This window comes from Vanellus vanellus (genome assembly GCF_965231255.1).
Source record: "Vanellus vanellus genome assembly, chromosome: 22".
In the NCBI taxonomy this organism is placed as follows: Eukaryota; Metazoa; Chordata; class Aves; order Charadriiformes; family Charadriidae; genus Vanellus; species Vanellus vanellus.
Window position 1 is genome coordinate 7,243,157 of NC_138927.1, and position 12,248 is coordinate 7,255,404.

Below are 12,248 nucleotides of genomic sequence, written 5' to 3' on the forward strand. Positions count from 1 at the left end.
GGAAAGCAGAAGGAAGACAAATAGAGACAATTCTCAATCCTTTAAAGCAGTGGACAATAGATCCTCATCACTATTGTCAAGATGAATTTAGGGCACGGGAGTAATGCGGGAGAGAGGGTACAAGACAGTAAAACGGGGGCTTTTCGGAATCTATACCTGCCCTCAGTATCTAGTACTTGCACAAGTTTTTAAGCAATCATCTCCTGTCAACAGGACCATGACCATTTTTGATAGCAATGGAGCTAAATCCATCTACAACAAAAGAAGCAAACCCAGAAACATCCCTGTTTCAGAGAAGGCTGTAAGGCACAGATGGAACAGTGAGGCTGAGGTTACACAGCAAGTTAAAAGGCAGAAATTGAACTCGGGTATCCTGAGTACAGTTTCTTATTCTAACCAGCAAACAGCACTTCCTCTCTGTCCATAGTTTGCCTTAAAGGAGAACTCAGGAAACAGCGACACTGGCTCGGTTCATAGTATAAAGGCACGTTTTCCTCTTCCATGCTGATGTCTGAAGTCAAGTCACTTGAGTGAAACTGCTCCATTTGAGAAGTCGCTACATCTTCCAGAACAGAGATAGGCAAGGCCCATCCTCACCACCTGCTCCACTGTAGTGCTTTCTAGAATAAAAATTATCTGTCAAACATGATTTTTAAGAGTCAAGTTAATTCAGATCTCAGACCAGCAGTAAAGCAGCAACTGCTTTGCATATGGATTTACTTTTTTTCTTTGCATGAAAAATTTGAGTGCTTGCAGGGATCAATGGATTAAAGGCTTCCAAAATTCAGAGCTCTGCAGATTAAGGACTCCCTAAAAATAGACTAATGACCTATGGGACTGTTACACTGTGCTGTGTTCAGCATCCACAGGATAATAGGTCACTGGAAGATTACTTTACAAACTATGTTGCTGGACTCTAAGTGGTGCAGCTGGAGACTACGCTCCAGATCTGGCTCCCTGCCTGTCAAGAATGGAGTTCTTGAACACAACACAAATGGGAAACTTTTTTCTCCATTAAAATAAAGAAGTCTGAACTGAAATTATAATACCCTAGTCTGTATTTCTTGACAGCATACAAAGAAAAGTAACTCGGTAACAAGTTACTATTCCAGTAACTCTGAATGAATACAGAGTTCATGTTGCATTATACCCACACTCACTACAGTGGGAACTGAACAAATTAGCAGGCATGGATGCAGAGCCTGATCTGTCTGTCTCCCTTGAAAAGAATTCTCACCCGACTTCTCCTGTCACTTCCAAATTACAAACACATTAAAGATGGAATATGTTGAAGCACGGGAGAAAGGCCACAAAAAAATCTCAATGTCATCATCCACCAAATAAAAGTAATTTGGTGATGGCACTGCAGTGCGTTTTATGATTCTTGGAAGAAATCGCGCTAGGTTCCCACTGCCTGGCACAACTCCGGGCAGCCCTGCTGAGCCACGGCAGGCTCGCACAGCGGGAAACTTTCCAAGCGCCAACCACGACACAGACAGAAGTGCAGAGGGGGAGGGTTTTTCTGATCAAGTCTGGAGCTCACAAGCAGTGGTCAACCTCAACCTCCTGAAGCATCAATCCTGGAAAACTCTCTGTGAGACAAGAACAGTACAGACGGACACAGGCGTCTTCCACTCTGGCTGGTTTAGGCTACCTGAAGCATTTGACTTCAGGACTTTAAACTCCAGCCACAAAGACACTTACCACACGCTACTGAGATGGCACGGAACTCTGGCCCTCTGAATCACAGCTAATACCACCCCCAGGTGCAGGAGGAAGGGGAAAGTCATAGCACTTTTATAACTTTGTATGACCAGGATAACCTTGTATGACCAAAGAAAGCAAGTGGGGAAGACTGAGGACATATTTTGTTGTAATTCAGTTGTCCCAAACACCACAGTAGGTGTAACAGTTTTCTACTCCTGATCATTAAACGTATCCACACACAGTGATTTTCTCACCCAGAATGGATTAGCCTCTTATTTAAAATAAAGGAAAATGGGCATATTCATGTACCTTTTGCGTGGAATCTCCTATACCAAGAATTTCAACCCAAAAAGGGAACTCACACCACCATCAGGAGAAGTTGGGTTTCGAGACATCAGAAAGCAAAAGTGTTATTTATAGCTTATTGGGAAGCCAGCTCAGCAAAGGCAGTTTGAAGACAAGGCTCAGGAAAGCTAGCATCAGCTGCAACAGAACGCAATCGAGATCTGTGACCGAGTCACGGGGGAGCAGAGCTCCCTGTGGGTGTCTGAACCGACAACTGCACAGAAGGAGGGGAAGCTCTTCACCCGAGCAATGTCCAACTGCAACATGTAAACGAAACTTTGCATATGTTCAGCAGAGAGAGAAGTTGATAACAGCGCCTTTAAATCAGTACCGTCCTTGTCACACTTCATCAACACACGGCCCTTCCTTCGTGAGCAAGCAGACGGGCAGCCTGTCTGCCCAGGGCAACAACCGACCTCGTTACACCCCAAAGTGCTCGGACTGACAGTCACCCTGACACCACTGTGGACATTGGCCAGATTTCATTTCCAGAACTCTGCTAATGCCCACCTGAGACATGTTCATATGGTTTCTGAATTGCTGTACATGGATAGTTTAAAACTCAGTTAGCTCTCAGGAACAACAGAAGTGACCAGGCAACTCGCAACGTGCCAGCCCAGCATTCTAGGTGTACGTTTTCCACAGAACCATACTGATTTTCATCTAAGCAAATCCCATCGTCTTTGGTGGGCATCACACATTCGCGCAACTTTACTGAAGTGCCATGGCAGAAAGCAGAGCACCTCAGTCTACACTTGCACTTCATCTCTGGAAAGATGAAGTGACTACCAGCTGTGAGCACCAGCTTACTGGGAGAGCAGCCTGTTCAGTCCCTTCCAGTTCCTTGTGCTGGACCCTAGGCAGCCACACGCACATACAGGAACTCGTAGGGTGGGTCAGACCAGCAGTAAATCTGGTCACTGACAGCATCAATGCCAATGCCAGCAGCTTCAGAGAAAAGCATGAGAAACCCGTCAGGAGGAACGTCCCTGAGGACGAGTTCCCTCCTAAGCCCCAGCGGCCCCCCCAGCCTAGCACAACACAAATCACAAGATGCCTGCACAGTGGGTGTGCTTAGTCACTTCTTAATATTGTTTTTGTCATTTTTTTTCTTCTCTAGTACATTGGTACAGAGACCACTACTCTCCTCAGGAAGTCGGGAGTTCCTGTCCCGGTGACGCAGCTCACAGCTTTGCTGAACAGCAGGGGAATGGAAGCGACAAGAACAGTTTCTATTAATAAGCTCAGGTTCGTGGACCTGCTCAGGCAGTTAATCCCTCCTGATATCAGATTAATGATTAAAGACTTGACTCTATGGGCTTTTTTAATCTGTCACGTGTAACCAATTATGACAACACAGTTCCTCTTGCGTAACTCTGCATGATCACACTAATTTCTAGGCAGCCATAATTCCTCTTCAGTTTAACAAACTCTGCAGCCTCAGTGACACAAAGGCGGCCAAGAACTCTACAGTGGAAAAAGTGTCCACATCAAGATAACTATGTTACATATAATTACATTTATTTCTGCACGTGCGTCAGCCTTCAGGGTTTTAACTCTCCCAAGCAGATCAGCCCTCAAACACTGCAGCACTGTGCGGAACAACCCCTAAGAGCAACAGGATTCGCAGCACTAGCTCTAGACTTCCAAGATATTACTAAAGACAGGAAACACCACGCAGGAAGCCCAGTCTACAAGGAGACACGCGATCCACCTGACACACCATCCAAACACACAGTGCTGAGAGACCTTTGCTAGGACCAGGAATACAAATGTCTTTCCAGGTTCTAAATTAGCTGATCACACAGTTCATTAGCTTAATCAAATTTGTCACTGGGTGAGTGTCCAGAAAGGCCCGATGGAACAACAGAGACACTGCAGCAGCCTAGAGAACACGGCCACAAAACTGGGAAACAAAGCAAAACAACCCCCTTTTCAAACCTTGCTACCATTAAGACATAGCAAACTTGCAGCAAAAAGAAAGCAGCTGGCTGCTGTCACACGGGTTGACACATACTGAAGTCACCGCTACCTTGAACATATAATTCACTGCAACTTGAACACAGAGGAAAAAAACTGCACAGAACAAACTTCCTCAACTAGGATCTGGTGAATGCTACATGCACGCATCGGAAAAATACCGCCTTTTGGTGAAGATGTGGCCTCAAAACACAGGAGCTTAACACACGTCTCTGAAAAGCCAGAATCTGAACTTTTTAAATAAAAAAAAAAAAAAAAAAACACCACACAATCCATTACATTAAAACTTCCACACAAGCCACTAACTTGGTTATTTACTTGAGCAGGAGGTTGGTTACTCAAGTTTGAACAGGAAATAAAAACCCAAACATAACAATTGCCTGTAGGCAAATATAGACTATTGACATACTGCATTTGGGGAGAGTCTTATACATGAGGGCTAAAATAATGTTCTTGCCTTCCCAGCTTGCTTCCAGTATTCCTTAGCTGAAATTATTTTCCAGAGTATCATTTGGTCATTTTTGCAGAGAAAGGATTCTCAGCTCAGAGAAAGGTCTCTACGAGATACAGGCAAGTGCCTGAAAGCCAGCAGTGTGTGTGAAGATGCACAACAGTAGCTGTGGGACAGACAGACACCCTGCTGCTGACCACCCGGTTACTCAAAATAGCAGTTGGTTACCAGAGCTATACAATGTTACGAGAAGTGACCCCCTCGTGCTCCACATCTCTCCTACACAGCTCATTTAGTAACTATTAAGGGTGGGGGTTTATTTGTTTTTTACACCAGCTACAATGTCTAGCTACAATTTCACCTTCCTCTCAGAATATTTTACAACAAGCGAGAGGGATAAATATCATAAAAAAATACAGACACAGTCCCAGAGAGAAGAGAAGAATCACCTGCTGAGGAGCACAAGGCACACAGGCAAGTGCACAGGTAGAACAGCCGCAGACTTCTCCGCTCCCTTGCAGGTTTTCCCAGGCAGTACCGTGACAGAAATGGGGCGCTGATGCTGAACTTGGCTTCCAACCTCTTCTCCATGGCCTTTGTGGGCTGCAGCGGGGTTCTGGAAACATACAAGATATGAAACACAAAACATCCACTGGCAATTGGTATGTTCTTGCACAGATTCAGTTGCCATTATGAAGATCATGGGGCATTTGTGGAGGAAAAGGAATGTCTTATCTTATCTGCTGTGACTTAGTCCAGCTGCTGCTAAGTAACCATCAAGATACAATACTAAAGCAAAACCTGTAGTAGCAAAGTTCCCAGTGTTGAACCACAGTGGGCCACCACGATGGCCTTTCCCATTACCCTTGTGATTTCCTCCTCCACCACTTTCAGTGGCAAAATATCTCATGTTACAGTCTACCGGATTCCAAAGGCGCGTTTGGGAAATTTCAGTTTCAAATATTCCACAGGCAGCGGACACCCAGCCAGCGCCACGAGCACAACACGGGCACTGATAAAGCCGGCACAGCTGCCTGGCAATGTCATCGCTCGCACGTTGGTGCTGGCCGGTACCAGCCACAAACAGAGAGAGACAAGAAGACAGCAACACTGAAAAACAGGGAGCTAAAGACCTGCTTGGCCTTGTATTTTGCTCCGCAGGGCACAAATCACGAAAGCACTGATGCTCCTCATCAGCCTTTCTAATGCCAAAGGCGCTTTTACAGCGTCACGTTACTGAAATCTAAATTAGCTCTAGGTGATGTGATATGAAACCATTAATTATTTCACAAGTAATAATTATTACCTGTTTTTAAAGAGTATCGATGCGCCGTTGGGCACGAGGAGTTAAACCTGCCATTTCTGAAGAATCAAACCGGAATATTGTCAGGGATGTACCGGGGCACGGCTCAAACCCTCATCCTTCGTCAAACCTCCAGGGAATCCCACCCAACCGCCGGCACCGAAGAGCGGCAGCCGCGGGAGCACGGACCGGACAGCCCCGGGAGGGAAACTTCACAGAGCTGACGTGAACCCGCGGCTCCTCACCCAACAACAGGTCCTTCAGGAAACTTCCACACCCCCCGGGTCTCCGCTCCGCCGGCCCCTGGCTCCCGCGGGGACCGTCCACGGGGACCCGGGGCCGGGCCGGGCCGTCCCTCCACCCACCCCCGCCCCCGCCGCCTGTCAGTGCCCCCGGGGGCGGGAGGAGGGAGCGCACCGGCGGGTACGTACCAGGGGCGCATGGCGAGGCGAGCCCGGCGGCTCCTCGGCGGCCTCAGGCGGGCGGTGGGGCCGGGCCGGGCCTCCAGCGCGGCGGGCCGGGGGGCAGCGCGGCCTCCTGCCCCGCGGCCATGGCGGCGGCGGCGGGCGCCCGCTCACCCTTCACCCGGAAGTTGAACCGCCGCCTCCCGGAACGGGACTGGGACTGGGACTGGGACCGGGACCGGGACCGGGACGGGCTCTGCAGGCGCCGTCCGGTGGGTGCCGGAGCTCCGGGGCCAGCTGTGCGCGCTCGGGGCGGGGCGGGGCGGGGCCGCCCTCTCGCAGCCAGCGGGTGAGGAGGCCGCGCAGCCACAGGTGGTTTGCCCACACAGGCCGCGCGGAGGATCTGGCTTCGGGGACTGCGCAACAAGGCGGCAGGCGGTTGGGCGGCGGCGCGGCGGCGGCGCGCGGATTGGCTGAGAGGCGACACGGGCGGAACAGTGGTGAAGGAAGGGGCTGAGAGAGGCCGGGTGCCAACAGACCTACCTGGCCATGGCGTCGGACTGCGGAGACCGAGACTTGACGCTGAAGCGGTGCCTCGGCGTGCTCAGAGATGCGAGGAACGACAGCGAGCAGTTCGCAGCCCTGCTGCTGGTGAGGGACCGCTGTGGGGCGGCACCCCGGGCGCCATCGCCTCAGGAAGGGGCAAGGGGGAAGGCGAAACCCGCCGCTGGAAACGGGAGAGGCCCAGCGGCGTCCGCAGCGGTGCTTGGTGGCGTTGGGGACTCCGGGGCGAGGTGCTCCAGTGCCTCAGTGTCCCCATCAGCACGGTGGGGGGAGCCCGGCCTTGGCTTGGGCGTGCCGGGGTTAGTCAGCGCCATTTGCAGCTCTTGAAGCACTCTGGTAAAATTCTGGATTAGCGCTTAGACCAAGTGCCCAGATCGGTGGTTAAGGATTCACTTTTCCATACTAATGAAAGTTGTTTTGGCTTCTTATCGTCCCCATTCAATCCTGTAAATTTAGCATAGCCTCTTACTGTGCTGCACGCTCACCCCTGGTTTGCCTTACAGGTGACCAAAGCGGTCAAAGCTGGAGAATTAGATGCTAAGACCCGTCGCCAGATCTTTGATGCAATTGGATTCACGTTTCCGAATCGCCTGCTCACCTCCAGGCAGCCCCCAGACGGCTGCCCCGAGCACACCTTCCAGGCACTGGGCCTTACTCTGTTGGCGTGTTTCTGCACCGATCCGGAGTTAGCTGGTCACTCCCAGGTCCTGAACAAGATCCCAACCTTCAATGACATCCTGGTTTCCCCCTGCAATCCGGACAGCACATCCATGATCGATGATGTATACCAGTGCCTGAGTGCTGTCATGGCCACTACCAGGGGCCCCAGAGAGTTGGTGACCAAAGGGACGGTGTCTGCCCTGTGCCAGGCCTATGTGAGTCGCAGTTATGGCTCTGACCGTGCCTTGACGCTGCTCTTGGGGCTGTTGGCCATAGCAGAAGCCAAGTGCTGGCAGAGAGACGCTCCACACCTCCTGGCTGTGCTGAGCAAGCTCTCTGATGATTTTCTCAAGACTGAAGACATAACTAAATTCGAGTTGTGTGAGATTCTGCCACACTTCATCCCCCTGTCGCCACCCATCACACAGGACTCGCAGGGCTGTGAGTGCCTTCATAGACTTTACAAAGGGCTAGCTAACATCTTGGGCAGCAAACTCAGCCAGTCGCAGCGAGACCCTGCTCTGAAGCTTGCTGCCTGCCTCGTGCAGGCCTGTGGGTCAGAGTGGATCCCAGCAGGGAGTGCTGGAAGCAAGTTCCTGGCCTTGCTGGTGAACTTGGCATGTGTGGAGGTCCGCCTGACCCTAGAGGAGCCAAATCCTTTGGAGGTGGAGGGGAAGAAAGAAGTGGTAACAGCGTGCTATGTTCTTATTGAGATGGGGATCCAGGAGTGCCTGAGAGAAGAGAAGCCACTGCTAGAAGAGGTACAGAAAATACAGCTCATGAGGATCATGGAGGAGGCATTTGGAGCTGTAATATTCTACTTGAGACAGGTAATGCAAGGCTTTCAACGAAGGAGCATGCTTATGTGGCTTTTTCTGGGCGGCTTTGATAGGGTGTTCACTGGGATGCTTAATGGGTGCTCAGCAGTTCACGGCCATAGCTGTGTAGAGCAAAATGTGCATCTTTGCCCACTGTGGTTTTCATACCTGCAGCAGCTGGATAGGACAGCAGCCCTAATGTCATTTTCTGTCTACTTTCTTCTTCATGCAGGTTAAAGAGGAGGAGTTACAAGATCCTTTCATATTTGCTTCTGTTCGAATCCTTGGAGCCTGGATGGCAGAAGAGACATCCTCCCTCAAGCAGGAAATCTGTGAGCTCTTGCCTTTCCTTGTCCATTATGCCAAGAAGCTTTTCAAAGAGGGCAGCCCAGCTGCGCGTCTTCCCCAGCCAGAGCTGGTCAGCACTGAGGGCTCTGGCTTCCCCCAGGATGCTTTGAGGTGCGTATTATAAGCACAGAGTTGATGCATTTTAGCACAAACCTGCTCAAATCTTTTTCTAATTTCCATTCTCCCTACACTGCCAATTCCTGGGCTCTTTTTTTCCCCCCAGTTGGATGCAAATGGAGGGTTTAGACCCATTCAACCTCATGTTTGCAATCACTTCCCGTTCCAGATTTCTGCTACCTGGCTTTTGCCATTTAACAGCAGAGGACAGGCCCCGGGACATCCTCATCTCAGAAGGGGCACCAGCACTGCTGTGTGAGTACTTCCTGCACCAGTGGGAGGTGCTGATCACCGAGCCTGGGTCCCCAACGCCACTGACAAGCACTGAAATGAGTCTACAGACTGCGTGTGGGATTTTCCTTAACCTGGTCGTGACTACACCGGACCTCATCAGGTAGCAGAGCTGCAGGAGCTTGCTTTAAGATTGCCAGTGGGAAGAAAGAGGGTGCCTTGTGAAATAAGCTTGCACGATTTTTTAAGACACTATGTTGAAACAGAGATGTCTCTTTTTCAACACGAATTACGTTACTTTTTTTGGTGCTGCATTTAACCTTGGTATTTTCATGGGCTTCTGGCTCTGCTCAGGAAATGTGTCTCAGGGTTTGCTTTCTCTCTAGGCGAGACAAAACCTTTTCCTCCTTGATGGAGATGTTGCTGAAGTCTCTTCCGCTACTGCTGCCCCAGAAAGATCACCTGGTTCTAGCAGCCAACATTGCCACTCTGGGCCTGATGATGGCCAGGATCCTTGCAAGTTCAGCAGGTAAGAAGAGTTCCCACTGGCAAAGTTGCACATTGCTCTGCATGGCCAGAGACCAAGTCTGGGTGGTTGGGTTGGAGAAAGCAAATACAAGGGAAAAACGTCCAGTTTCAGTCATTGGAAAAGTGACAAAACCAAAAGCCTGGAGGAGCAAGGAATACGCAGAAAAATTCAGTAGGCTGATGGGCTGACATGAAGAGGTTTGTAGGGCAGGAGGACGGTATTCTGTTCTCTCCGAAAGCCCTGCTGCAGACAGACCCACCAAAGGGTCCCTCCTTTAGCTGGGCAAGCTCTGTATCGAGTCATTCATTTCTGTTTTCTTCCAGTTCTTCAGGGGACTCGGTCTGCCCAGGAGTTTTTCGGAGCTGCCATTCGCTTCCTATCGCAGGCCCACACCACCCAAGCAGACCCTGGTAGCGACAGCTTGGCCGCAGCTGTGTCACCTGCCTACGCGACTGCCTGGGCTGACGTCCGTGAGCTCTGGTTCCTGGGGATGCAGGCCCTGGCCGGCTGCGTGCCTCTTTTCCCCTGGCTGCCGCAAGCTGTCCTCCAGGCGCGGTGGCTGGAAAGCCTCTCGGAGTTACTGACCCGTGTCGCTCCAGCCTCGGTGGATTTTGAACTCGTTGCTGCTTTCCAGGGCGTGTTGGTAGAGCTGGCCAGAGCCAGCGAGGTGTGCAGGGACGTGATCCTGTCACACCACGGCGGGGAGTGGGCCAACCTTTACGGTATGGCAGCTTTGGAACAGTGTCTATCTGAGCAATGAGGAGCCAGCAGTACGCCGGTGTGGGAAACGAGGTCAGACACCTGCACAAGATCTGTTCAACGTTTCTCATGCGCCCTTTGGTGCTGGATGGGGACAAAAAACATTGAAATGAACAAACTTTGTAAAACTGGAGTGATGCCGCAGAGCTCAGCGGGATTTGCACTGTCCACAGCCTGATGTGCAGAACCGTTGCTGCCTCAGAACATTTCAACATGCACCTGCCTGACCTTCTGTCAGTATTTCTTTTTAAAAACAGCCTGATTTATTATTAAAGATGTTTTCTGTTGTTTTGTTTTTCAAACTCCTGCAGTGTTGGGATTTCTTTCTGCCCAAGGTGGTTGCCTGCTTCTCCTTTAACACGATCTCCCAAGTTTGTCACAGTAAACCCTTCAGGATGTCACCTTATGTCAGAGGCCTGCACATGTTAGTAAAGTAACTTGGCTTTACACGGAGAGGGGTGCAAAAGGCGGGAACAGGAAAAGCTTTAAAATTTACCGGTAGGAGTGAGAATAGCTGTGACTTGGCACAGACCTGTCCCCTTCTGGGGTGAAGATATACAAAGGCTCTTTTGCCGTGCTGTGGGACGACCCCCCTGGCTCATATCCACAGCTGGTACCATCATCCCAAATTCATGCCCAGAAAACCACGGTACCATGTGCTGTTGCCTGTTTTGCCCTGTAAAACCCCTGCACAAGGCACGGCCGTACTTGCTCAGGCTCCCTCTCCCTGCAGGGATGGGACGTACAGGGGGAGTTTTTCACTCTTGCAAGGCGAGGGGTTCGACCTGCAGCAGCCTGGGCTCTCTGGAGAGCCGTCAGGTGCAGATTGTGAAGGCAGAAATGAGTGAATTGCACCTCGCTGACTCCCGGCGGACCGAGGGGTAGTTTGCCTTAGGGAAGAGAAGGCCACATGTACGTTGGGGCAGTAAATCACTTGAACCACTGGCGCTGCACCAGGGCTGTCCGCTCTCGGGTACCCTGTGAGCCTGAGCGTAAAAACCCCCAGAGAGAGCAGCCGGGCCGGGGTGGGATTTGGGAGCTTTGAGGGAGGATGGCTGCAGCGGCTCCGGGGAGGCTTTTCCACCAGGTGTCAGCCGAGGAGCTCTTTGGGAGCAGCGGCCACGCCGGGACCCGCTCCCCGCGCAGAGCCGGGCACCGGTCCTGGCTGCCCTCGAAACCCGTGCTGGGGGTGCCGGGGAATCGTCTGACTGGGAGAAAAATCAAGAGAGGAGCTGTCTCAAAAAGAGGGCTGAGTCTGGGTGTATTCCTGCTTTATACATATTTTTTAGCTCACCGTTTTACAAAGGCAAATGCCTGACACAACCAGAGAGGAGGGGTCTGCTGGTGCTCAGGAAAAGTATCTTTCTGATCTTTCCAGCTCAGCCCTGCAAAGTTAATGCAAGTTGGAACAAAGGCAGGTGCTACCAGAAAAAAGCGACATGAGCCAAACAAGCAAATGAGCCTCCTGGCCCCGGAAAAGAGCACAACTCTGCCTGAGCGTGGGCTGGGAGACTCTGCCCGTCCTGCCAAGAGCGCCGCAGCCCTGCACTGCGGGGGAACATCAGTGCGTTGGAGGAGGCAGAAACGCATTTCAGATTGTCAGAAAAAGCATCCAAACCCTCAAATGCTTTACTTTCAACTATTCCCAGTCCCGTACACTCTTCTGCCTCTGGTCAAAGGGTGTGGGCTTCCCATTAATGAAAGGCTATCATTAGCACTAATGAGAGATACGTGCCTGTATCAGCAGGAGGGTGCTCTCCTCTCTCCCCCAGCGCTGCATGGGGCTCGCTGTGGTTAGCAGTGCTGGCTCAGCCGTCCCTCATCCTCATGGGCAACGGTAGGAGCTTCCACGACACCTGACCGGAGATCCAGGCTGAGCCTGCAAGACCCCGTCCTAGACCCAAGCAGTCCTAGACCCAGAGGCCTTTGGCTGCTGGTCTTTAATTCCCAGGCAGGCTACCTGGGAGCAAAGCAAGAGCCCAGGGCGGTCCTCCAGCTCATCCTTCACCACATCCCAGGGCAGTGGGTTTGG

General features: G+C 51.3%; 2 protein-coding genes across 2 annotated transcripts in view; one reads left to right on the forward strand and one right to left on the reverse strand.

The window, feature by feature from the left end:
• The window catches only part of KIAA0319L (KIAA0319 like), a gene marked incomplete at its 5' end in the record, with an annotated part of 33,637 nt that extends 26,896 nt beyond the window's left edge, over positions 1 to 6,741 (reverse strand). Inside the window, 2 exons of the mRNA XM_082494169.1 lie at positions 6,365 to 6,663; positions 6,734 to 6,741. Coding sequence (XP_082350295.1) covers positions 6,365 to 6,663; positions 6,734 to 6,741 — 307 coding nt within the window. The remainder of the gene's footprint in view (positions 1 to 6,364; positions 6,664 to 6,733) is intronic.
• Positions 6,740 to 10,512, forward strand: NCDN (neurochondrin; the record flags this gene model as incomplete). The annotated part of the gene is made up of 6 exons (XM_082494139.1): positions 6,740 to 6,841; positions 7,258 to 8,244; positions 8,465 to 8,691; positions 8,867 to 9,091; positions 9,315 to 9,457; positions 9,781 to 10,512. 6 exons carry the CDS (start codon positions 6,740 to 6,742, stop codon positions 10,215 to 10,217), a joined length of 2,121 nt encoding a protein of 706 aa, XP_082350265.1. The 3' UTR covers positions 10,218 to 10,512.
• Positions 10,513 to 12,248: the final 1,736 nt, after the last annotated feature.